The sequence below is a fragment of the Cyclopterus lumpus genome, chromosome 23 (genome assembly GCF_009769545.1).
Source record: "Cyclopterus lumpus isolate fCycLum1 chromosome 23, fCycLum1.pri, whole genome shotgun sequence".
NCBI classification, from domain to species: domain Eukaryota; kingdom Metazoa; phylum Chordata; class Actinopteri; order Perciformes; family Cyclopteridae; genus Cyclopterus; species Cyclopterus lumpus.
In genome coordinates this window covers 11,100,595-11,125,230 of record NC_046988.1, presented here as the reverse complement: position 1 = coordinate 11,125,230, position 24,636 = coordinate 11,100,595, and the positions used below count along the sequence as shown (strand labels likewise).

At 41.3% G+C, this 24,636-nt stretch overlaps 1 protein-coding gene across 1 annotated transcript; it reads right to left on the bottom strand.

The window, feature by feature from the left end:
* Positions 1-2,938: 2,938 nt before the first annotated feature.
* lhfpl3 (LHFPL tetraspan subfamily member 3) lies at positions 2,939-24,324 on the bottom strand. Its single transcript, XM_034525894.1, has 3 exons — positions 23,889-24,324; positions 4,378-4,617; positions 2,939-2,991 (listed from the first exon to the last, which is right to left on the bottom strand). The coding sequence occupies exons 1-3, from the start codon at positions 24,322-24,324 to the stop codon at positions 2,939-2,941; spliced, it is 729 nt and encodes a 242-aa protein (XP_034381785.1).
* Between the last annotated feature and the right edge of the window lie 312 nt (positions 24,325-24,636).

Sequence of the window (24,636 nt, the reverse complement as noted above, 5' to 3'; positions counted from 1 at the left end):
CAGAGAACCGTCGAGGACAGAGGACAGAGAACCGTCGAGGACAGAGGACAGAGAACCGTCAAGGACAGAAGAATCTTCTGCTGCAGAGACTTACCTGTGAGTTCAAGGCTTCTGTAATACCAGCACATTGGTAGTTTATATCCAAACTACTGGTGGTCAATGTGTTGTTCATGTACATTCAGTTCATGTACATTCATAAAACAATGTGCACAAAAGTAAAAACCCAATTCTTCTGTCGTTGCTCACAGACATGACAAGAAAGTGTTTTTATGTCCGTGTGAATTGAAAGAACGAGACAATGTGTTGGTATGAAATCATAACGGGCCTCAAGTATGGAATAAATATCATACTATGGCATAACAATACAATAGTATTACTATACTATAAGGCCTATAATATTACTTTTTTATATCTTTTTATAGGGTATAGTATACTTTTACATGTTAAGTACTCTTTTCATGGCATACTAAAACATCTACATTTCTTAAGTCAGTTTGCTATAAACTTCATAAACTAATTTTTTTTAAAGTCTTATAAAAATGGCCTAATTTATTAGTGTGTCAGTGGAGTGTCCTCTGAAACATGTTGTGCGCCCCTTGAACGTGACATAAAAGTAGATTTTTCCCATTTCAACACGTTCAATAGTTTCGATTCCACGCTTGACTCGGCTACCGGAGGAGGTTTGGGCTGCAGAATGCAAAAGATGCTTTAAGACATGTGGGCAAAGTCTTATTTCCTTTTTATGCAATTTAAAATATTTAGAAAAAAAAAGTCAACCCTTGAAACTGTATTGCACACATTCTTTAATAAATGTGTACATTTCTTTATTATATCTCACACTTTTGAATCCATACTATAAGTTATTCATCAGAACAGACCCTTAAAGAAAAGGGTTCAACATTTCATCGTTGTCTCCTCGTGTGTTGGCAGAAAACAATTCGACCTACACCTGGACGGCGAGGTCGTTTAATAGTCTGTTTTAGCTCGACAAACTCACAGGACTCATGTAACACCTGAAAAAATAATAATAATAATAACAATAATAAAGGAGCCACTTTCACAATCACAATGTTGCTGTGTGACACTGAAAACTACCTTGTAATAAATGCGGATAAGCCGGTGTCACACGGGGACGAAATCCACCTCCCAGTCGCTCTAAAGGGAACTAATGAATGCGTTATTACAGGTTTGTTTGTTTGATCCGTATAAAAACCAAAGTGTGAAGGCAGCAATATGGTGTTTTACAGCAGTTGGCAACCAAAAATGGTCGTTTTCTACACATAAATGCAGTTTTAACAAATTAGGTATTTTAATTGCTGAACTTTTAGAGGCATGGTGTAGAAAAAGTACCGAATACAGTATAAAACATGTGAAATACACCATTTGGCCACAATATGTTACCGTCTTAATATTAATAATAATAAGCATGTATCCCAAAGTGTGAAACTTTCCACTTTAAAAGTGTTTTTTTTTTTTTTTTTTTTACAGACTTCCGCCCCGTGTGTTGAAGGAAACAAAACAACCTGAAACGGAGTCACTTCATGTTGGCTTGAGCTTCTCTTCCTCCCCGCTAGGACGTCACAATACTGTCGGATTACAAGATGCTGTATGGCACGCACTCTAATAATGGACCAATAGCGTGAAATTTCAAAGTCGAGACAAAGTGCAGGGACGTAATCTACATATAGCTATACACAGATTATAAGACTTGATACAATTGATATTTTCCTCCCTATTTTTTTTTTATTTTTTAAATACATGTTTTGCAAAGTCATGGCCATCAAAAACCTCTATTCACTACCTTTTTGATTCTATCACATCAAACATTTTAAATATGACAAAACACTGCCGTTGTTTCAAAGGTCAACCGGGGGTCAAAGACGAACTCCTTTTTCAGGGAGTTCGATGCCGAGATCTGTGAAGTCCTTATTCGCGCCTTGATAATTTGATTTATATTAGATTTGAGCAGTCATCGCTCCGCCGTCTGCATCCTGGAGCTGAATTATAACATGAAGAGCCTTTTTAAATATATATTTATATATTTTCTTTCAACCGAAATTATGCACCGACAGCCACATCCACACGGACAAGAATGTCGGTGTGAACGGCTCGTGTGAGATGGTGCAGAGACATACGGACACACGTCATGTTTGAGAAGGTCTTTTTGGGGAATTCATCCTCCAAGAATGAGGCTATTTTACAGGGGGTGTGGGAGGGGGGGCTTTCAGAGAGAACAAGCAGCATCCTGTTCTCCACCAAGGTTGTGTGGCCTCTTCCAGACCTCCTCTCATCCCTCTTCTTTTATCTGTTCTTTCCAAACACATCAGCTCTGCAACGCGGCCACAGGTGGGACCGGGAGAGGGAAGCCGGATCCTGAAGTAACATCACGTCAGTCAGCAAGACCTGCATTGACATTTATTGAGTTAACGAACAGTGGCAAATGGATATAGAGCAGTTATTCACTCTGGTTTGCACTATATATTCAATTGTTTCAGCCAATAAATAAAAATGTCTAGAAATGTGGGAGCCCCATAAAGTACTCACTCACACAGCATCCAGTTATTTTACTAAATTAACTAAAATGCTTAAATATACTAAAACTAAACACACTCTTTGCTTTTAAACAGCTATTTTACTTAAAATGCAAAATCATCTGATTCATTATCGAATTGATTATAATAGTGCAGCGATTCACTGATTTAATGTAAAAAAAAAAAAAAAATTAAAAAAAAGTAGAAAATACAAACAAAGAAAATACAAGCTCCTGTTGAGCCACAAATCTTTTGACCTTTTCCAGCAAAAGTGATTAAATTGATCACGTTTTAATAAAAAGTGCCTTTCAATGAGAACAATTGTTTGACCTGCAGGTACACTGGTAGTACCATAATATTACACTAAAATATGATCCTTACCTGTATTTTATGCGACTGCTTTACCATCAATAGATATTATATGGCGTTATTGCCGCTCTCTGTGATATGGGGGGGACGAAGAGAGAAATCAGTTTAGTAACTGTGATATCTTTGTTAGCCAGCAGGTGGCCGCATTGCACAGAAGTTCCGCTCCGAAAGGAGGCATCAATTAAAACGCCCCTCTAGTGTCTCCATCCTCCTGAACCACGAGGTAAGAAAACATCCCATTTAAACCCCGTCCTCCGTTTGATGAATCCCCCACTTTTCATTCTCATACGTCATGCCCGTCTGCCGCTCTTCCTCTCTCCTCCTCTTCCTCTGCTCATTACCCGGTCGTGTCCCTGCTGATCGGGTGGCTGTGATTCATTTAGACCAGCTGGCAGCCAGCTGTGTAAACAGCCATTAGTAATTCATGACTCTGTCCAGCATCCCCAGGCTTCAATTAACCCTTTGTTATTGGTGCATTCTTCCTCTCAAGTCACCCGTCTCTCTCCTCCCCAATGCTTTTCATCTCCTCGCTGTCTAAATCATTCTCTTCGGCGAGCACGTGGGTTTTATAACATCTAATGTATGAAAATGAATAACTTGAGCATGGGAAATCATGCCGAGAGGAAACGAGGTCTGGTGGGATGTGTGTGGGACGTGTCTCAGGAATCCCAGGTGTCTTTGAACTGCACTGTCTCGTTACTGTGCGGAGCTTTAATGGAAAGTCCAATTAAGCACAAGGTGTGGAGACGAGTCGCGTAATTTAATGTATTCACACACGCACACAAAAAAAAAACTTAGTTTGGACTTGAGCCTCATGACTTTAAAGACGTTTAATACGTTCCTCGGGCCAACTGTGGAATATCATTCAGAAATTCGGGCCACGATTTTGTTTTAATATTAATATTTGTCGCTTTTATTTGTTTGGAAAACAGCCTGAATCTCATTTCAGGTGCAATTTGCACTGCAGCTTTTATTTATCTGGCTGCTGTTAAAAAAAAGCATTACCGTGAAATAAGTATTGAAAAGCACAAAAAGTACTTTTCTCCTCGCTGTGCTGTGAGTTTTAGACTTGAGTGTTAAAAGCAGCAAAAAACAATTAAAGAAAAAAAGTTATTTTGCTTGACAAAAATGGAGCTTTGAAGTGGTAAAACTACACACTGTGTCCCAATAAAAAGCTACTATTATAGAAAGGTCAGCAAAAATACAAATAATTAAAAACTGTTTTTGTTTTGTTTTTTGTCTTGGTAATCAAACCTCGGTCCGTTACATCTTTAATAAGTCCTGAACACGAGGAGGGAAAGTAGTCAATCAAAAAAGAAAATGGAACAACAATAATTTAATGAATCAAAGCCATTTAAAGTAATTTAATAAGTAAATCATTAGCCAAGCGTCATCATTACTGCTACTTCTCTTGCTCTAAAGCATCTGGTTGTGGTTTTTCTGCAGTCTGAACCATCAACAAACCATTAAGATCTCGTTCTCTTACTGTCTCCGAGCAGCTCCTCGGACATCAGACTGTCCTGACGGTTCCCCAGAACGAAGGCCAGGAAGGACAGGATGAGCGCGTCCAGGATGCCCATGATGGCCAGGATGTAGGCCCAGCGCACCGAGCAGGCGCCCAGTGTGTACTTGTCCGTCTGCTCGCCACACATTCGCTTCACCTCGTCACTGTCCCATCCGTCCGGGTAGATCATGCAGCCCAGGATCAGACATGTGCCTGGACGGGGACGAGAGAGGAGGGGTCAGCCTTTAAAGAGAGATGGAGGGGTCAGCCTTTAAAGAGAGGAGGAGGGGTCAGTCTTTAAAGAGAGGAGGAGGGATCAGCCTTTAAAGAGAGGAGGAGGGGTCAGTCTTTAAAGAGAGGAGGAGGGATCAGCCTTTAAAGAGAGGAGGAGGGGTCAGCCTTTAAAGAGAGGAGGAGGGATCAGCCTTTAAAGAGAGGAGGGGTCAGCCTTTAAAGAGAGGAGGAGGGATCAGCCTTTAAAGAGAGGAGGAGGGGTCAGCCTTTAAGGAGAGGAATAGGGGTCAGCCTTTAAAGAGAGAGGAGGGGTCAGCCTTTAAGGAGAGGAGTAGGGGTCAGCCTTTAAAGAGAGAGGAGGGGTCAGCCTTTAAAGAGAGGAGGAGGGATCAGCCTTTAAAGAGAGAAGGAGGGGTCAGCCTTTAAAGAGAGGAGGGGTCAGCCTTTAAAAAGAGGAGGGATCAGCATTTAAAGAGAGGAGGAGGGATCAGCCTTTAAAGAGAGGAGGAGGGGTTAGCCTTTAAGGAGAGGAGGAGGGGTCAGTATTTAAAGAGAGAGGAGGGGTCAGCCTTTAAAGAGAGGAGGAGGGGTCAGTATTTAAAGAGAGAGGAGGGGTCAGCCTTTCAGGGCCTATGATTGGCTCCCTGGGGAAGAATTTGTGTTGTGTTTTGGACACTATGAGGAGCCCAGTCAGTGTAAAAGAAGTGTCCTTAGTGGAGGAGTTATTTACACTTTAAACAGTTAATAAAATGCTAATTCACATAGGATGTTTTAAGTGTATAATGTTGAGTGTATTATAGTTTCCAAAAAGGTTATTTCTTTTTTTACTTTTATTAGATAATAGAGGAAGATAAGAAGATATTAGGCAGGTAAAGGAAAGTAGGGGACAGCAGAGAAGAGGGGCTTTAATTTATGTCCTTTAGATAATGAGAGTGAGACATTTCTAATTGAGGGAGCTTCCCCCTCTAAAAGTCTGGGGAAATTAATTAGGAATTTAAAATGTTCTCCACTTGAAAGTAAAGTGCAGAGAAAATGTTCCCTTTGAGGTTTATAATATCAAACATGATGTATTCTTCTCCTTCATGTATTAATGCAAAAGCAGGATTGTACTGTTGTAGCTGGAGCTCATCTCAAACTGTTTTCTATAATATCTATACACTACAAATGATTGTTTTTCATTATTAATATGTGGATTTCTTCTGTAGTTTTCTAAAAATTTGTATTTTGAAAATAGTGACAACTTTTTTTTTTTGGTCCAACCAATAGTCCAAAACGCAAAAAAAGAGAAGAGAAGATGGAACTGTGACATATCTGTCATCTTTGCATTAAAATAGACGATAGAGTTGACTGTATTTTCTGTCTAGGGCATACTCATTTCAGCTGTACTGTATGTTTACTGTTGGGAAGTTAAATCTACAACCAGGCACGAGTTCTTCATATGTTCCCTTCAAACACAACCAGACGTCACTCTCACAGTTGTACCAATAAAAGCAGCAACAAGCGACTGTAATAATAACCAGTATCGATGTAGAAGCACTCTAATTCATAGCCTACGCCTAAATTTCCCAGGAGGCACCGTCTAATGACTTTCCTGAGTTTGGAGACCAACGAGCTCAGAGAAAAACTAAGTAAGTAAAGCAGCAGCGGGCTGTTAATACGTTTCCCTATGTTATTTTCATTAGACACAACGTTCCCCGTTTGTTTTTTCTTTAATCGTCTCTGTATTATCAACCACATTTTTCATCGGTTTTTGACGCAGCTTGCGCGTCTAATAAATAATTCTTTCTAATTCCTTTTTAAACCGATCGAGTTCAAGTTTGCTCGCCACCAGAGCTGGGAAATAAATCAACCGAGAATGTTATCAGTGCAATTGGTATTTTTGTCGAGATATTGACAGGTTTTCCAGGGATGCTGAGTTTGTTTAGTTCATATATATATACTGTATATATATTAATACACACACAGTGACAAATCAACACGGCTCACATATACTGACAATGACAATAACGTGCATAGAAAATTAGATACCTAACCCATTTTATTATCATCTTTAGCATCAGATCCCAGTGGCATGCTCATGAGACGCTTTTGAGTTCAATCTGTGCACAAAGAAAAGCTTGAAAGAAAGCAACGCAGTATGAAAACATTGAAAAACTAACAGGGGGTGATTATTTGGTACATTTACATGACTGCTTATTGCTAAAAGCTCTAACCTTAAAACCATGTGCTTATTCATGCCTTTTAAAAGTGTGTCACGTAAGGATGTCTTCATTTTCATTTCTGACTCTTCTGATTTTCAGAAAATTTGTTTTATGTTCACAAAACACTAAATTTGTCTTCCAGGATGTATTAGTGTTGATTTCCTTTTATTCATTGTAGAGGATTTAGTACGGTGCACTCTTTCCTGTGTAAACAACCTGCTCTTGCAGGCAGATGTAATATTAATAGAATAAGTTGAATTGCACGCTGCCTCAAAGGCTAATCTGAAATGTTCCCGCCGCAATAGAGGAGATCAAAGAGACGCCGAGAAAGAGACGTCTAAATGCCTCAAAATGTCCATTTCTGTGCAGTGCTGGCTCAGGCTTAAACTCCCACTAGCTGAAGGGTAAATCTACCTGAAGCTAAATATCCTGTCCTCACTCTTTGCATGTTTGCATTAAAAACACAAAAGAAATGTCATTCTTCTCACAGACAGATCTCATTATAATCCATTTATCTTCTCTACCTAAACGCTTCCTGCGACAATTATTTCCCTTTTTCCAAAAATGCAATTTGTCTCATCACCATCGTCAGCAAAAGCTTGAAAAAAGAAAAGAAAAGCTCAAACAGAAATTGGTCTCCGCAGCAGCAGGCACACAATTCCCGCCATTAAATAATTGAAGACGGCGTAAAACGAAGACGACGAATCTCATGAGCTGAAGTTCACACTGGACTCCTGAGAACGACTCCTCATCGCAGAGGGAAGTGGAGGTCAACTAGATTAACGCCACATCTCGCTCTTTCATCTCTATCTCTCTCGTTATAGTGGAGAGACTTCAGCCATGTTTTTTTCCCCTTCTCTTTCGGGTCAAGTCAGTGATGAAGAGATGAAGTGTTTTGGATTCCTCAACACTAATTAATGAAGTTTAAAAAAAAAAATTAAAATAGTTCCAGTTGCGTTTGGAAAATCGACTGAAGTAAAAAGTGGATTAAAGGACAAGACCATAATTGTGTGGAAACCCTATGTCACACGCACACTTCTACATCAACGCAGTCAACATTTCATATATCTTTATATTTTTGGACAACCAATTTGAAGACGTCACCTTAAAAAAAATGAAATAGTGAAAGACATTTTTCTGTGTTTTGGGACTAAAAAGCTCATCTTTCCACATGGAGGAAACACACACACACACTCTGAAGTCGTTGCACTTGTTTCGTAGACTCACATGTTGCATGAAAATGTGAACAAAAGGACAAATAACACACAACCTTCGAATATAAATGATTTAAATCATAAAGACATCAGTTTCTCCTTAGATTCCTCCTTAGAACCCAACGTGTGTGCGCTGTGGAAGACATCTTTTCTATATTTACAGTAAACTCATCAGCAGATTAGATTTAGCAGAGCATTTACCACAAAGCACAAGGTGCTGGAACAACTGGATGAAAGTCAGAAAGAAGCCAATCAAAATCTACCTGATCAGGGATCTTGTATTACCGTTGCCATGAGCAACATGCTTTGTTCAGCACTTCTTCAGGCTCATGAAAAGAAACGACGAGTCAACATTAAATGATAATTGTACCCGTGTGTGTACATAAAAAGATTTGATAATAATTACAGGAAAAACCACAGTCCAGCCCTTATGTGAGCAAACATTATGTAAAGCACACCGGAGCAAAAACAACAATCTAAAACATAGTTCACAAAGAAATACAATAAAATAAAATACCTGTGTTCCAGCAACACTTCATTCTACAGGTCCAATAGTTTCATCGTATTTTTTTTTTTTTAGGAAATAAGCAAATATTGTTTTCTTAGAAAGACTCCTGGACGTTTTCAGTTCTGTTTAATCTAATTGGTGGAATAACTATATTTCACCAAAGTTACTGTGTTTAGTTTTTAAAGAAAAAAAGGGAGAATACAGTTTTCAGCGTAGCAACATGAAGAGTATCGCTAATGCAACATATTGCAATATCAAAAATGTCAAAAAATAGTTTTTTTGTGGGTGCACTTTTGCAGCATTTTGCTGTACCTATTTTCTATGTTTAACTGGGTTGGCAGTTTCTCAAGAAGCTACAGCTCTTATTCCCAAACTGCATTTACATAATACTAAGACAAAAATACTATCAATATTTGATACATGGCCTAATATTGAACAAACCACTCTACCAACAACACTTTCTAGACTTGCAAGTAATGCAAACACACACAAATACAGAGGATAAGAATAACTTCTTGCTAATTCAATTGAGCCTCAAGCTGAACTTCCCTGTAACGCTCACAAGGAGCTCTCCGCACGCTGCGGTGCTGAAACGTGGCCGCAACAACTGTTTTTACACACCCTCAAGATCAACACTGACCGGGGTCACTCGGGGTCACTCGGGGCCGCTCTGTATGTAAACAAAAGACCTTTTTCCCCTCCATCTCCTACGACAACCATGTTTCTGTTGTTCCCTGTGGATGATAAGGAGAGGTGAGGAAGATGAAGCACCGATCGAAGATGAATAGCCAAGAGAGAAAGAAAGAATAAAGACAGGAAAAGAGGAGCTTGATATATGCGTGCTCAGGTTTAAAATAGCACAAGTGTCAGTTTGTGTGTTAAAATAAAGAAAGAGGGGAGACAGATGTTAACTGTAAGATGAGGATGAGGATGAGGAGGAGATTATTAGAACCATTAGGCTTGAGCACATGAATCTGAAAGGTATGGATATTGTGAGCTATACGCATGTCATTCGCGCGCCATTTTCAGCTGTGGATTGAAATGGAGATGGGAGGGAATCGTCAGGAACGCGAGTTACACGATAATGCACGTTATTTGAGACATGAAGGGAATGAAAGTGGCCGTTTAAAAAGGCGGCGTTAGACAGACCACGGCACACGGACAGAGAAACCGAACTTCAAAGACATAAACGAGAGGGTTATCCGCTCTTTATTTCAGTCCCCAGGACGACCGTGGCCATTAGGCTGTCCTCATTCAATTCATTGGCGAGCTGAATAAAACGTAACTCTGTGTCAGACGCTAGTCCGCGGAGAGGAGAGTGTCGTAAAAATTGATTGAGGATCAAATTTAGAATCTAATAATCTGAGACGGAGAGCGAATCAGCTCAGTTCTGTATTGAGAACAGGGGAGTTATTATAATATTAATGCTTTATCAAATGAAAAACACCTGACCTTGGTTCAAGGATGTACACACCTTCATTTAAATCTGATGTAGAAACTCGGGCCCCACCACCCTTATTTAGGCTACTGTTGCTATGCCTGTAATGTTATCGGCTTTTGTACGTCACACAATAAGAAAGACAGATTTATTTATTATTTATTGATTTCAGACAAAAGTTGACAAAAGCAGGCTTGTGTTTCAAGCTAATTAAGCTATACCGTTAGCTCCACGAGTTAGTTCAAAACTCTTTTAAAATGACTCATTTTAAAATGAATGATCTTAAGTACACTTGACGACTCTTTAAAATGCTTCTCTGTCTTCCTTCTAAATTAAATCTAAATATTGACTGACTTTGAAAGGACATTCGACATTTAGGGGAGGGTAAACGTTGCTACTCCTTCAAAGAAAAATAAGTAAATAATGTAAGTCATTGATATAAAAATGTCTCAAAGCCTCTTCGGGTGATGACGGGAGAATGTGCTCAAAGGTTAGTTAGCAAATTGGGATTATTTTAAGACAGTGGCCCTTTTCTTTTTTTTAAAACCCCTGCGGCACGGCAGCGCCACATGAAACAAAGCCTTTTTTAAAAAATAATCTGCATAAAAGTTATTCTGATAATCCTCCTGGGTGGAGGTATTGTTTTCCCTCCTCCTCTTGCACGAGGGCCTCCTGCCGCTTTACAATACCCAAGAGACGACTTCAGAAGTCGCATCCAAACACTGATGTCGCCTCAGACTCGGTGCCTATGTCTCGTTTGAAGTCGGTCCTCGTTGGAACTGCCTTCTTCCGAGTATTCAAAACAAGCTTTAATCAAAGCTTCCTCTGATTTTTTCTTCTGAGCGCAGAATATGTTCGGGAGTGGGAGGTCGCTCCCCCACCGGCGGGTGATCCAATCGGCATGGTTGGATTGAGGGAGATGCTGCGTTGCCATGGCGACGGTGCTTGCCTGCTGTCCCCCCGCGCCGTCTGATATGTGGATTTGAATGGATGAGTGTCGGCACCGCAACAACACCTCATGTGCTGTAGCGTGAACGTGACTCAAGGGTGTTTTTTTGGTGGTTTTTTTTCTCCCTTCCATCTCGCCTGCTGAGTGAAGCCCCGCCATATGTCCACAGGAGCAACACATCCTCACGCAGAAACATGACACGAAGCAGCTTTTGTTCTCAGGAAGTTTCCCACAGACCCATCGGGAGGTGATTCAGAACAGGTGTTCACGTTAATTAACAGCTCCCATTGGTGAACCAGAGACTAATCTGCCAAACAGAACACACGTCGCATCCCAGACGGAAGAAAAGCACGTGTTAAGCCTTGTATGGGCGCCGTCAGTAAAGCTCAAATCCCCCCCGATAACGTTTGTGAATTTCAAACATGGTCGTGGCTCAGCAGTTGACAGGCAAGAAATAAAGTTGGAGGGCGAGGAAAAAAAGCCCAGGTGGTCAGATTCTCTTAACGGCATTTGATCCCAAGAATTCAGAGTTACACACTGGATCAACCGTTGTTTCCGTTTAAGTGCTCTTTCTTCTCTCTTCGCATCCTCAGAAGTGGGCGACGGTGTTCTTGAACTCAACTCCAGCAGCTCTGAATCTTTAACGGTTGTCCTTATTTTTCTCTTCCTGCCTTTGAAGACGAGCCGTTTCTCTGATCTGTGGCAGAGAGTATGTGTTCTCCTCTTTTTCTTTTCTTTCAGGCCTCTTCTCTATCTCGCTCTCTTTCTGCAGCACTGATGAGGATGTGAGGTTCAGGAAGAACAAAATAAATACAGAGCTCTCTGTCTTACTGAGGAAAATCCACCTGGCACCAACAGAGGAATGAAAACAATGGCGGCATCTTAAACCAACCAAAGGGTCAGTCAGCATGGCCTTCTGTCAAGAACACGGTTCACTTACTGGCTATTTATGGAGCGTTTGGCCTTTTTACACACAGGCATCAAGGACTTCCAGATGCATTATTTCTTCTTTTTTTTGTAGCTTTTCTTTCCATCCATTTTGGCTCAAAAGGTTTGAGACAATCTTGACGACAAACTCAACAAGTGGCCATTAAGTAGCCGTTCAAGCTTTTAGCGATCGACTCAAGCTTTCTTCAACACCGTAGAACTATATTTTAAATATATATATTTTTGTTGGCGAACCCAAAGCTTTTAAAAGATATAAAATATGTGTGTTTTTTCCTTTTGAAGGAATGGTGCAGCCATAAAAAATCTGAAGGCCTGGCGTTTGTGATACTTTATCAAATTGTTTAGTGTCCAAGGTAAAGAATGCAGTTGATATAAATGAGAAGTCCCAGTTTTAGTATTTCTATATATTATGCCTACTTTTAAAAGGTCGCAGTAGTTTTTCCATCACCATCTGGCCACAGCTGTGACGTTCTCACGACCTGTGGTTCGTGACCTGACGCGAGCGGTCGGCTGAGTGGAGCCGCTAACTCGCCTTGAACCTGCCATGGAGATACTTTGAACCCTCAACGGGGTTTCACCAGATCACCTCCTTCCTTTCGGCAGCTCCATAAGGACCCCACAGCTCACTGCGGAGATCTCTTGGAGAGGGAGAGTGATAAGGACGCTGGCGGCAGCAGCATGGAGAGGCGTTTCCATGGCAACCTGCAAGCTCGGAGGGAGGAAGAGCATTAATGGGTGGCTGAGGTGGCATCGAACATCTCTGAAACAACAAACGTCCTCTCTCTTCACCCCCCCCCCCCCCCCACACACACACACACGTCAAGAGTCTGTGTTTCCTGATCCGTGACCTTCTAAAAACGGTGACCATCAACCCACAAACACCTCACTCGGACCCGAGAGACTGTCCTCTTGTTCCCCCAGTGTAATGGTACGTGAGTCCACACTCACACAGCTCCCACTTCTCAACTCCCCCTGCTAAGTTGATCAAATAGCAACCCTCTGCTGTGGTGCTGGAGCCTTTTGATGTCCTCTCGAGCCCAAAACCTCATTTGTATTCTACGTCAGGCCCAGTTTTCACTAAGCTTTCTTTGATTCAGTCTCCACGCCCGTATGTTTCCAGATGTTAACGTTGTTAGTCGTGTTTTCGCGCAACTCCTCATTTTCAGCTCAATACCACCGTTGTGGTCGTCGATGGATCGTCAGCGTAATTAGGCGTCGACCTCGGAGGCACACCAGCGGGAGGAGACGCCTCGTTACCGTGATCCATGATTTCAGTTCACTTCGTCCCATTCAGAGGTCTTCTTCTCGTTCTATTTCTTGTTCTCGTTCTTCTTGGTTCTTGTTCTTCCTGGTTCTTGTTCTTCCTATTCTTTATCTTCTTCTCCTCCTCCTCCTCCTCCTCCTTCTCTTCTTCTTCTCCTTCTCCTCTTCTCCTTCTCCTCTTCTTCTCCTTCTCTTCTTCTTCTTCTCCTTCTTCTCCTCCTCCTTTCTCCTCTTATTCTTCTCCCCCTCCTCCTCTTCTTCTTCTTCTCCTTCTCCTCCTCTTTTTCTTCTTCTCCTCTTGCTCCTCTTCTTCTTCTTCTTCTCCTCCTCTTTCTCCTCCTCTTCTTCTTATTCTTCTTCGTCTGTTTTATGCTAAAACACTGAAGTCATCAAACAGCGTCCTCGTCCATCAATACGAGGGTATTGATTGATTGATGGGATGATGGAAATGAAACGTCCTGCTGAGAAGTAGATCTAATGGATCCGAGTTCCGCTTCGGCTATTGGGAGAGGAAATGTGGTCGCACTTTAGACCTGCGGAAATCACCAGAAAAGGGGATTCGTGGGCTATAAATTGGATATTTTGGAGACGGGGGAAGCGCAAAGAGAATATAATACGTAAAGATTGAATACTGTGCTGAACAAACAGTTCAGGAAGTAGGCGAGATCCATCTTAAGTGCAAAGTTTCACGGTCTTTAGTATCGCCAAACTACAGACTGATTACATTCCAGCACTTTCATGACATAAAGATCCTCAAAGTTAATCACTCTTACTGTCATCCGAAAAGAGAGTTCATAACTGTTTTTTCAGAGTTTAAAATGTGCGTTGCAACCTTCACAGAAGTGTCTTTTCTATAAAACGAGGCGCATCAGAGCGTCATTCACCTTCATACAATGACAGGTGTCATGACAGAACGTGATATATGATGAAGACCTGAGCTCCTCGTCACTGATGAACTCAAAACACTCGCACGCGTTGAAACTAACATCACTCAGATGCACATCCACGAGTCACACGCAGGCCTTATCCAGATATTTTAAATGGGTCACCGTGTCCTTGTCCTGCTACCTAACTCAGGAGAAGGATGATAAATCAAACCGGCTGTCTTCTCCATCCCGGCCCAGTGATCGAGAAGATGAACCCCCCCGATGGGAAATCTATAAAGTCTGCCCCCTCCTCCGGGGGAAACATGTGAAAGCGAGCGGCGGTGAGAAGAGAAGTATTGACGACAGGACGCAGCTGCAAAGTCTAATGGATCAAACAGAAGCTTGATGTAGCTGCAGCCTGCTGGCCACTCATTTGTGTATAAAAAAGAAAGCTGGTTTTACCCGAGTTTCATGGCAACGGAAAGCAAGAAACAAGCAATAATAACTGGTACCTTTTAAGTTGTTTTAAAACCGAAATTTCACTTATTATTCATTATTGTCCTTGGATTTTCTATTTGTGGTGACAGACTAAAAGCTTCCATTTTGTAAATACCAATCAGAGCATCTCAGCTTTCAAATTGTAAACCAGGGAGTTTTGCAAAGATTTTTCTCTGCATCTTTGCCCTCAGGTCCTGATTAAAGGGGAATTCAACTTGCTTCATTTTATGAAGCTCGCTCTCGTCTGAGTATATATACAAACCGATTGGTTGGGGCAGAGAGCTGGAGAAGCTGTGCAGGATGTTTGTTCTGCCACTTTGTGTTGATTTTCTTTATAGCATGTGCTTCCAGAGAAGCTACAGGTTCATTTGCGTTCATGAGCCCCGAGAATCAGAGTAGTCACGTCTGCTATCGGCAGATCAAATTGAGGATATATTTTCTTTGTAAAACTGAAACATGACTAAAATTCTGATAAAACTACAGAGACTTCGACACACTCTCGGGGCTTTCATTCATGTCTGAGAGTGTCGTGATTTATTCACAAGCAAGCGGTTGTATTTGCATATATAATTCAGATCGAAGTGACCCGCTGCAGAGAGACAATGTCAACAAACAGGAGCGTGTAATCTGCGAGGTTGTTGGAACCAAATGTGACGTTCAAAATATCTCAACCGTGGACCCGTGAGCTCAGATTGAAGAGGCCCGAAGGACCTGAGAAGCAACAAAGTCATTCGCCAGTCGATTTGGCCCATTGTTGAGGGGGGGGGGGGCTGTCACTTCCCATCACGGTGAGGCGAGCCTCAACGCTCCCATTTGTTTTTACCTCTGCTGGGAAACTTTTGCATATAGGTTTCTAGTTGTCAGAGGGTTTTGAGGACTAGGGGGAAAAGGGCCTGGGCAGCAGGGCGGGGCTACAATCTGCTGCACCATCCTGGTTACACTATTACATTAATCCTGGGGAGACCAGTTAGAAAAATACTGCCAGTGGGCTGAAGTCCAGCCTGATGATGATCAGCGCTGACACCCAAGCTTGAACCAGGATGTAAATAATGCTAAGAAGAAGAAGAAGAAGAGCTAATAAAACTTATAGTAAACGATAATTTTAAACTCAAGAATGTCGTTTTTTGGATAAATGTGGATGAATACAAACCATTCTGAGAACATAAAATCCACCATAATGGAGACACAGGCTGATATTCACAACTCCCGCCCCGTGATTTCAGATCCCCTCCAAAATGTAAGTTTCATGCATCAGTTGTGTAGTTTGTAATCATGCTGAAAAAGCATCAAACAAACACAAAACATAACCTCCTTGGCGTCGGTAATAAGCTAGTTAGTGTTATTCTGAAGCTTCCCATAGGACTTGAAAAGGCAGCAGAAAAAAAAAGAAGAGTATTATGTTCTCCTCTGGGACGAGCTTATGCTCCTTGAGATGATCACTTTCCCCTGCTGGGGGATTTGTCGCTTATTCCTTGTGCAGAGGGCAAGCTGTTTAGTGACGCTTCCTCAGGGATACATAATACAAAAGGATAACACAACAGCAGCAGACCGGGAACATTTTCATTCGTGAAGAGGAAAATAACACAACATCGGCGGGTGAGTGTCGCTTCAGTGATACTCCCACTCAGCCAGTCTGAAATACACACACACACACACACACACCGGAGATGTCAAACTCTGAATTGCCACCAACTCATCTTCCTCGCCTCGTGCCATTCAGCGCTCTAATTTCCGTCCAAATCCCCTTTTGTTAGCTCTCCTGCTGCAGCGTAACTAGCACCTGATTAGGTGTGTTATTAAGCCCTATAACTTCGGCACAGCCCACATCCTGCAGAAACTCCTGCAAAAGACCTCGTTATCTCCCCATCAGCTTCACCGCCGACTCCCTCTGTCTGGCAACTGGACACTAACCCATCATCATCCCACCAATTTAAAGGGCAACACAGCTTTGGAAAATGCGGGCACAGTTTTTTTCTCCAGCCTCAGCTAGACATCAGAGAAACATGTAGACATGCTTCTGGCAAACACTGTAGAAATCAATAAAGGCAGCTTCTGAGAAGGAACACATCACTTTTCAGACTTCTGTGTTTCAGACAAGTGTAATTAGTGGTTCAACTCTTTTTTATTAACAGCGATGCTGAGAAATTCCCCTCAGCAATTTTGTAACAACATGAACAATAAACCGGCTTCCTTGTAGACGGTTTAATGGAGAGGTAAGCGAGCACGTGAGGTCTCTGATGTTTGTCCCCATAAAGCAATTGTCCAGAACAGTGCAATAAAATTGTGATTAAGTGTTAAATAAAGTATTCAAAACAAATATAAAGCAATCAACCAATCAGGTTACATTAGTCTGATGATAGAAAGTGTAAAAGTGTTTACTCTGCCCTCCGAGTAAATGTGTACATGTCTAAATCTGTTCATGAGTTATGGCAGTTTATGTTCCACAAGCTACATAAACTCACTTAATGTAAACAAAAGGAAATAGTCTCACACCTATTCTCTAAAATTACAACCGTACACCTTCTGAATTTTTAATAAGCAAAAAGGTGCTATTGTTCATCAGGTTTTGTTTGTGCATGCAAATTAACTCCCCGATCATGGCTGCTCATTTCTTTGCAGTTTAACCTGAACAGAGCATCCATTTTATGGAGCATAATAACAGTCCCCAAGTGTTCTCCTCCTCGTCCGACATAATCTCCATCTCTCTGCTCATTCCACTTCCTAACTAGTGTGCAATCAAAACTTAACTCACACTTAAGGCTCTAAATAAATACTAAATACCTTGCGATTCCCTCATCAGAGACACCACTCTCGCTTCAGTTCCAACGGGCTCCAGACGCTCCTGCAGCCCCATCTGTCGATCGTGCCACGGCTAATAAAAGACAAATTCCTCATCACCTCAGGATGACATGTTATTCATCAACAAGCGGCAAATAAATGGCTCAGGGAAAAATGTGACCGTGACAATATCGGTGCAACGTTTTTCAGTTATTGCATTTAATTTACTCTGGCTAAAAGTATACTTCATTGTTATCTCAACTCTAAGATGCACCCATGAGAAGCATGGCCTGCAGATGGCAGTTTTTGTAAAATAGACTAGAGAAAATTGTGAAATTCTTTTAAATATAAAACTTTCCTCGGAGGATCATTGAAATATTGAATCTACAAACTTTGGTGAAGACTGTATTAAATGTATTGAATGACCAATACGGTCTCACAGCTGTTTGTGAAATAGTCATGAAATGCGCAGGGACACAAATTGTCTACATTTTTCGTGTTGTTCGAAACAACGTTTTTTTAAGGACGGCGTTACGTTAAAAACAAAAGATTGATTTTTACAACTTTGGGCTAGAAAACCACGTAATTAGGGTTAAGCATTAAAAAGAAAACCTGATTTTAAACCCATAGAAATGCTGTGTAATTTAGTTCCGTTAGCTGTGTTAGCTATGTTACCCCCGTTAGCCGTTAGCTCTATTATCCCCAATAGTTTCAGCGAGGGTTAGCTTCGCTGCACTTTTTCTTGGTCTAATAAATATACAAAATTAAAATACCAAATATATATATATAGAGAAAGGAAATATTCTAACACCAAATGATCCTTGTTAAACAGACAAACACAGCCGCAATGTTGACGTAAACTTAGACTTTGTCTTCTGCCGAACCAAGACTAACGCTAGCTTAATTGCCTCGTCAACTTGTTGCAACACGAGAGAAACCAAATAAAACTCGCCAAACTCTAGAAAGCACAATGTTGCTGCAACTTGCAGCACAATGTTGCTGCAACTTGCAGCACTGACGTCGCTGTTACCCATGAAATTGTTCGTGCACATTAATTGTCGAATTCGTCCACCTGCAGCTGATAGGCAAATATGAGGACCTCAAGTTCCTTCTCACCTCTCCACCGGACCACAAACCCCATAAAGCACCTCACCTTCTGGGACACCTCTGGATAAATATACCTTTCAGTAAGAGTTTTTCAACCTATTATGAATAGTTGTTACGTAAACTGTATACTTTATTTCTGGTGGTAGGTAGACAAACAAATGAGTTAGTTATTTAAGTGGAATTTATGATGAATGATGAAGTGGCTCCATTATTTTTCTCTGAGTCAAAGGACGTTGAAAGTATTCGAGGCTGACCGAGTTCACCGATCGGTTACTTCCCCTTTAAAAGCCTCATCAGCTGAAGGCGGTGATCCACTTTCTTGATCCTCAGACTCAGAATTAGTCTGTAGTTTGAGATCTGTGAGCTTCAGTCAACTTGGCTGGCTTCGAATTTGGCTGATTCACTCTGCATGAGTCATCTCTATATTTTTTTGTTCCTGCTTCTGTATTGTTGTTTTTCGCTTTACAAAAAAAATATAACCGTCCACGCACTGCGACCTCTCTGAGCTTTACAAAAATAAATAGATTTTTCCTTTAAGGTAGACGGTGAAATGACCAGCCGAGCACTTAACTGAGTGGTGGAGAAAGGAAGTAAAAGAAAAGGGTTTCATCTAAAAACCTTCAGGTAGACACTCTGCTAATAGCTTCTTATGTGTGTGTGTGTGTGTGTGTGTGTGTGTCTTTGTCTCATGTGTGGCCATGTTACATCACTGTAAAGCCTCTCAGGCTCCTCAGGTCCTTCATGATATGTGTGAGAGGATAAAGACCGGGCTGATGTCATTAGCCTCGCCATCTCCACTAAATGTACACAGAGTTCACATTAATATGGACATAAATAACACCAGCAGCACTTCAACATTCAGACATTCCCTGGATCAGTTGTCATTATCTATCCGTCTCCTCTGTGTTATTCTCTCCTTTCCAAACACACAATGCGGCGGCGATAAACAGAACGTCCCGGTTCCACTTGACATGTTAAAATTGAATACCACACGAGCCTTCGCATAATATAATAACATCAGTCAGTCAGAGGCTTTGTTATCGAACTGTGTTATCGTGCATCAAACATAAGGCAACCAGAGCATTTGTGTTCTCTGTCACTCTCGCAGCATAACAATAACACAGTATTCTGAACTGTTGGAGCACTTCTTTCTGATATTCTGGACATCAACCTCCAGATGGACCAAATGGACTTTCTGGTTTTGAATGCGAGACCACTTAGAGCGCCGCGAGGAACGCCACTTACTGCCCACAGGAAGCCGCCACCCGGCCAGACAACCGGGAATTGGACCCACCTCTGACTCTGTCTACAGACAGAGAAAATTCAGCTGTTCATGCCACACTGGAAATGTGTGTGTTTGCGAGATCCAGATGGCCATCACAGCTCCGGAGGCCATGCAGGTTATTGAGCAACACGCAATGGATTTATTAGTGGCAAATAAATCACTTTATTAGCCATTAAATATATTTGGCATTCTCCAGATAGCTTTTTTAATTCATCCGACAACAACAAAATAATTGTAAAGTGTGAAAGAAATGAAAGGATAAATCTACATGAAATGTCTTAGTGTTTGCTAACACAAGCTTAAAACAGTTCCAATGCTCCTTGGCGTGGATTCCACTCGTCTCTGAGGGGATGAAGCACAGTTAAAAAAAAAAGATATTCCCTCATTTGATGAACAAATCTCCCAAAGTTGTTCAATTAGGTTGAGATTTATGTGACGGCAATTTGATTCACATCCTGTTTATGTAAGTCTTTTTTACTTTGTAGATGATACCACAGGTTTTTAAACAATAATGAGGCAGCTTACAAAAAGTAGGTTCCATCCCTAGTGAACAACTTGGAGCTCCAAAACTAAGGAAGTAGCAGCGTGAGGACTTCCATAAGAGCCATAGTGGTTGAGTTCAGTTAAGTTAAGGCAAGAAATAGAAGAGAGAGACATAAAAAGTTGTCTCTCTGCTCTGTGGAAGCCAGCGAACGACTGTTCAAAGTTATGTAAAAGATTTGTGCAAACTATATAGCACAGAGCCTCAAACCAGACAATGCTTTTTTTGAAATGGCGACATCATTACAGCGATCGTCATTATCCTTCGCTATATTTCTAAAACTCATCAAATATTCAGGACATCTCATCGTTGGAGAAGAGGGCTGCCTCTGAGCTGTCTACTGCCTCATACCACCTGAAATGACATCTGACACGGGGGGGATTTTTCTTTCTCCACAATCACGTGGGGATTTCAGACTGCTTAGAGAGAAATAGCACCTCGAAATTGGCTATTTAAGGGGCCCAAAAAACCTTTAAATGCTCTGTTTCACAGAGGCCTCTGCGAGAATGAGAGGTGAGATGAGACAGGCAGAGCGATACTAAATGGGTGTGAAAAAAAAGCACTGAGAGGATCAAAAAAGAGGATTTTTACTTGGTAAAAGACCAGAAGTATAAGATGCAAAATGTGTTTTTTCACAAAAAGACCCCTTGTGGCTAATATAATTATATTGTTAATACCAATATTAAGCCAAATATGTTTGTGTTTTGTCATATTTGGGCTATTGGAATATGTGAAGGATGTTTTTTTTATCATTTTAAGGCATCTCATGGACCAAACGATTTATCGTTTAATTAGGAAAATATGGTCGATAACAACAATAATCATTAGTTGCAGCCGTCCTCATATGTTTTTTTAAAAATCTTTTCTGAAACGTAACAACTAACTGCAGCTGCTGCGGAGTAAAGAGTTCAATATTTCCCTCTGATGAGTACTTCAGCGCAGTACTTGCATTCTCCACCACCACCACTGCTAACCACATTCATTTAAAAAAAACAAAAAAACACCAGAGATGAAACTCTGATTTAGTTCTTCATCTGAATGTCTGCCAATGGTCACATCTGCTCCTCTGACTTGGTGGGAAAAGAAACTGGAGAAAGCCAGCATGTGCAAAGACTCAAACTATGTGCCACTTATTAGGACTCTGATGGAGCTCCTCATAGGGCTGTCGCTCCAACACCATCCAACTCACAGCTGCTGGAGTTACATAATTTATATATTTGAGCAAACATTTGCTAAGAAATAGACTCACAGCTGGCCAACGGCTCTCCTAACCTCTATGTCTTATCAATGGCTTGTGCGTCGAGTAATTAGATTGCAGTCTGGTTGCTGTTTATTGCTAAAACTGGTGATCAGCGGACTTTGGGACACATGTTCCCCCTGAATCACAATGGATATTGGGTGTTTCAGGAGGCAAAAATAGAAGCGCGTTCTCTATGAATGTGATTATTATGGGCTGCGACATTTAATTCCCATTTGAGAACAAGCTGCGTTTTACAAGCAGGCATCCGTGAAGATGCACATGTGTGATGCATGGGATATTAGCTATATACACACAAATTAGATTTATATGAGAATTATGAGCCTTAAATGATGCTCAAAAAGTCATTATGTGTTTCTCTGGGTGTAAATTGGTGTGATTCATTACACGAATAACATCCAATCACTCCTTCTTTTACGCAGTTGTTCTATAAGAGCAAGTGTTGAGTCAAGACATGCATACGTCCACTTTTTGACCTTGAACCGTATATGATTATCACTTATATACAAATGATCTTCCCTTAGCTTTCGCTAATTCCAATGTGAGAATATTTGCAGATAACACAACAATCACATCAACAGCAGATTTACAAGTTCAGGCACATGAATATCAAAAGAGTTTCATAATGTTTTACCTCCACAGCTCTGCTCGACGAGAGCAGCTCAAGACTACATTAGCTGCTATGAGAGTAACACACACTCAAATCTCTGAAAGAACTGTCGGTGGTGAAGTTGCATTGTGGGTAATGAAGGCGCCAGGTTTCGACAAGTAGATTGAGTGGGATATAATGGGCAATATCTCAATTTTTCAAGTGTAACCCAAAGATTAAATTGGTGGAGTACTCTTAGAGGTTGTTAAAAGGACAAATTGGTGTTAAATGCACACATCATCAAAAGCCTGGGAATGTGCACAATAAAGACAAGAAATGTATATTTGAAAATGAGGAAATGGTCAAATTGAAGAGTGTGCATACAAGTGTTGAGTGTGTGCGTCTGAGAAGTGTGTATATATGTGCAGATACTGTGTATGTGATGATTATGTAACTGAGTTGGTGTGTTTATGTGTGGTGAAGTATATTAAATGTTCTTATTGTGATTTGAATATGAAATCTTGGTAGACGAGTCAAAAAATTTAAAAAGTGTATTTATTTAGTTTCTCATCCAAATGTTCTTTGTGTGTTTCTTGTGAAATTCAATATTTATAAAATCCTAAACTAAACCCTTGCTCTGTTCGATCCAATCTACCAAAAGTAACGATTTAGGGGGGGAAATTGTTCATGTATGATATTTACTTGTCATTTTCCCGTGTGTGCTGAAACAGTTGGCTGAGATATAAAGTGGAGCTGCACCAGTTATTTAAAAATATAATTTTGGAAGGAAATCAAGATCTTCTCTGTCTGCTTCAGACAGGATGCTGGAAATTTGACTACAAATAATTAAAGGCAGAAAGAAGCAGTTTAGTTAGTCCTGTTCCTTTGATTTTCCTTTCTCATTTCCTCTTCCATGTGTTTTCTTTTCTCATTTAATGTGCACGATGGGTTTGAAGATGTTGAGACCCTTTCTGTTCTCATTAAGAGAAAAACTAATTAGCTTATTTCTGATTCATGCTTCCAGTTGAAAGGCACACACAATATAAACCGTATAAAACAACTGAGGACTCGCCTGTTTCTAGTTGAGAGTTTATTACGCTTTTATATACCGTCAGCCAAGTTGTTGACCACAGAAATGTGACAAAATTCTGGATGGATTTAATCATCTCTGAAGATTCAAACGGTGGGATAAAAAAACATGCTGAAAATACATCTGTTTTACATACACATGTATGTATTTGTAACATTAAAGTTCACTTTTGACCTATCCCCCAACAAAAGATTGTATCTTTTCATTAATTAACTCAGTCAACTTAACTTTGTCATTCCTCCATTTCAATCTGAGGTTTTTTACGTTCCCCTAAGACTGCACACCTAAACAGTTACATAATGCTTTATAGGGCTTTGGTAATCACAGAAATGCTCTAAAATCGACAAAATCGACATAAATAGGGCTGTGTGACCAAACTATTGGAGTCCTCAATCTGAAAAAGCAGGAAAACAAATAACCTATTTAAGATAAGATGTGCATTTTGACCCTGGTCTTTTATTTATTTATTTTTACAGGGTAAAACATGAACAAGTTCCAGTAAATTAAACTATACTCGTTTGAGCTGAAAGTAATGTTTACAGAGCTCAAATCTATTGGAGCGTATAGGTTTGGAGGGGGAACAAAAGCAGGAGAACATCTGGATTTGTAAGCATACTGTGTGAATGTTGAGCTGCTTTTGTGTGGATTGAACTCTCACTGGAGCGCCCATAACAAGTGGTTTATGAAACCACAGCACCTGTATTCAGAGCACAGTACCTGCAGCCAGCTGCATCCAGCCGCAGATCTTATACACGGTGCCGGTCCTGCAGAAGAAGAAGAGTGCGAAGCAGCCGATGCAGGTGATGACCAGCACCATGGACATGCCGATGAAGAAGGAGGCGGCCTTGAACGCACCGGAGGGGATGGTGCTGAACTCGGTGAAGCTGCCCTGGCAGGTCAAGTCCCGGGACAGCCCGTTCCCGATGCAGTAGTGGAACAGACCGAAGTAGCCCGCCTGCGGGGTGTCCATGCCGTCTCCGATCCAGTACGGCTGGATGAAGCACACCACGTTGACGATGGCGAAGAGGATGGTGAAGATGGCCCACAGGACGCCGATGGCGCGGGAGTTGCGCACGTAGTTGGTCTGGTAGATTTTGGCAGCCTCGGAGGCGGGGAGCATGGTGGTGGTCGTACCGGGGGCCCCGGGGATCATCCTCCGGTCTGTGTGATGGGGGGGCTCCGCTCGGTCCTCTGGATCAATGAACCTGCGCTCAGCACACTAACGTCGGCGCCGCATCTGATCCCTCAAAAAAGGCACCAACAAAACACAATGCTCTGCAGAACTTGTCGCTGTTTTCTTTTCTTTTTTTTGTTAGACTTTATTCAGCCACAGCTGAACCCACAGCATCAGTGAGCTCTCGTAGCCATGGCGAGGTCGGGTTTGGTTTTCGGCAGATTTTCATTCATCACTCTGGCAAAAAAGGAAACGAGCGAAACGCTGCGGAAGAAAATTGATATTAAAAAA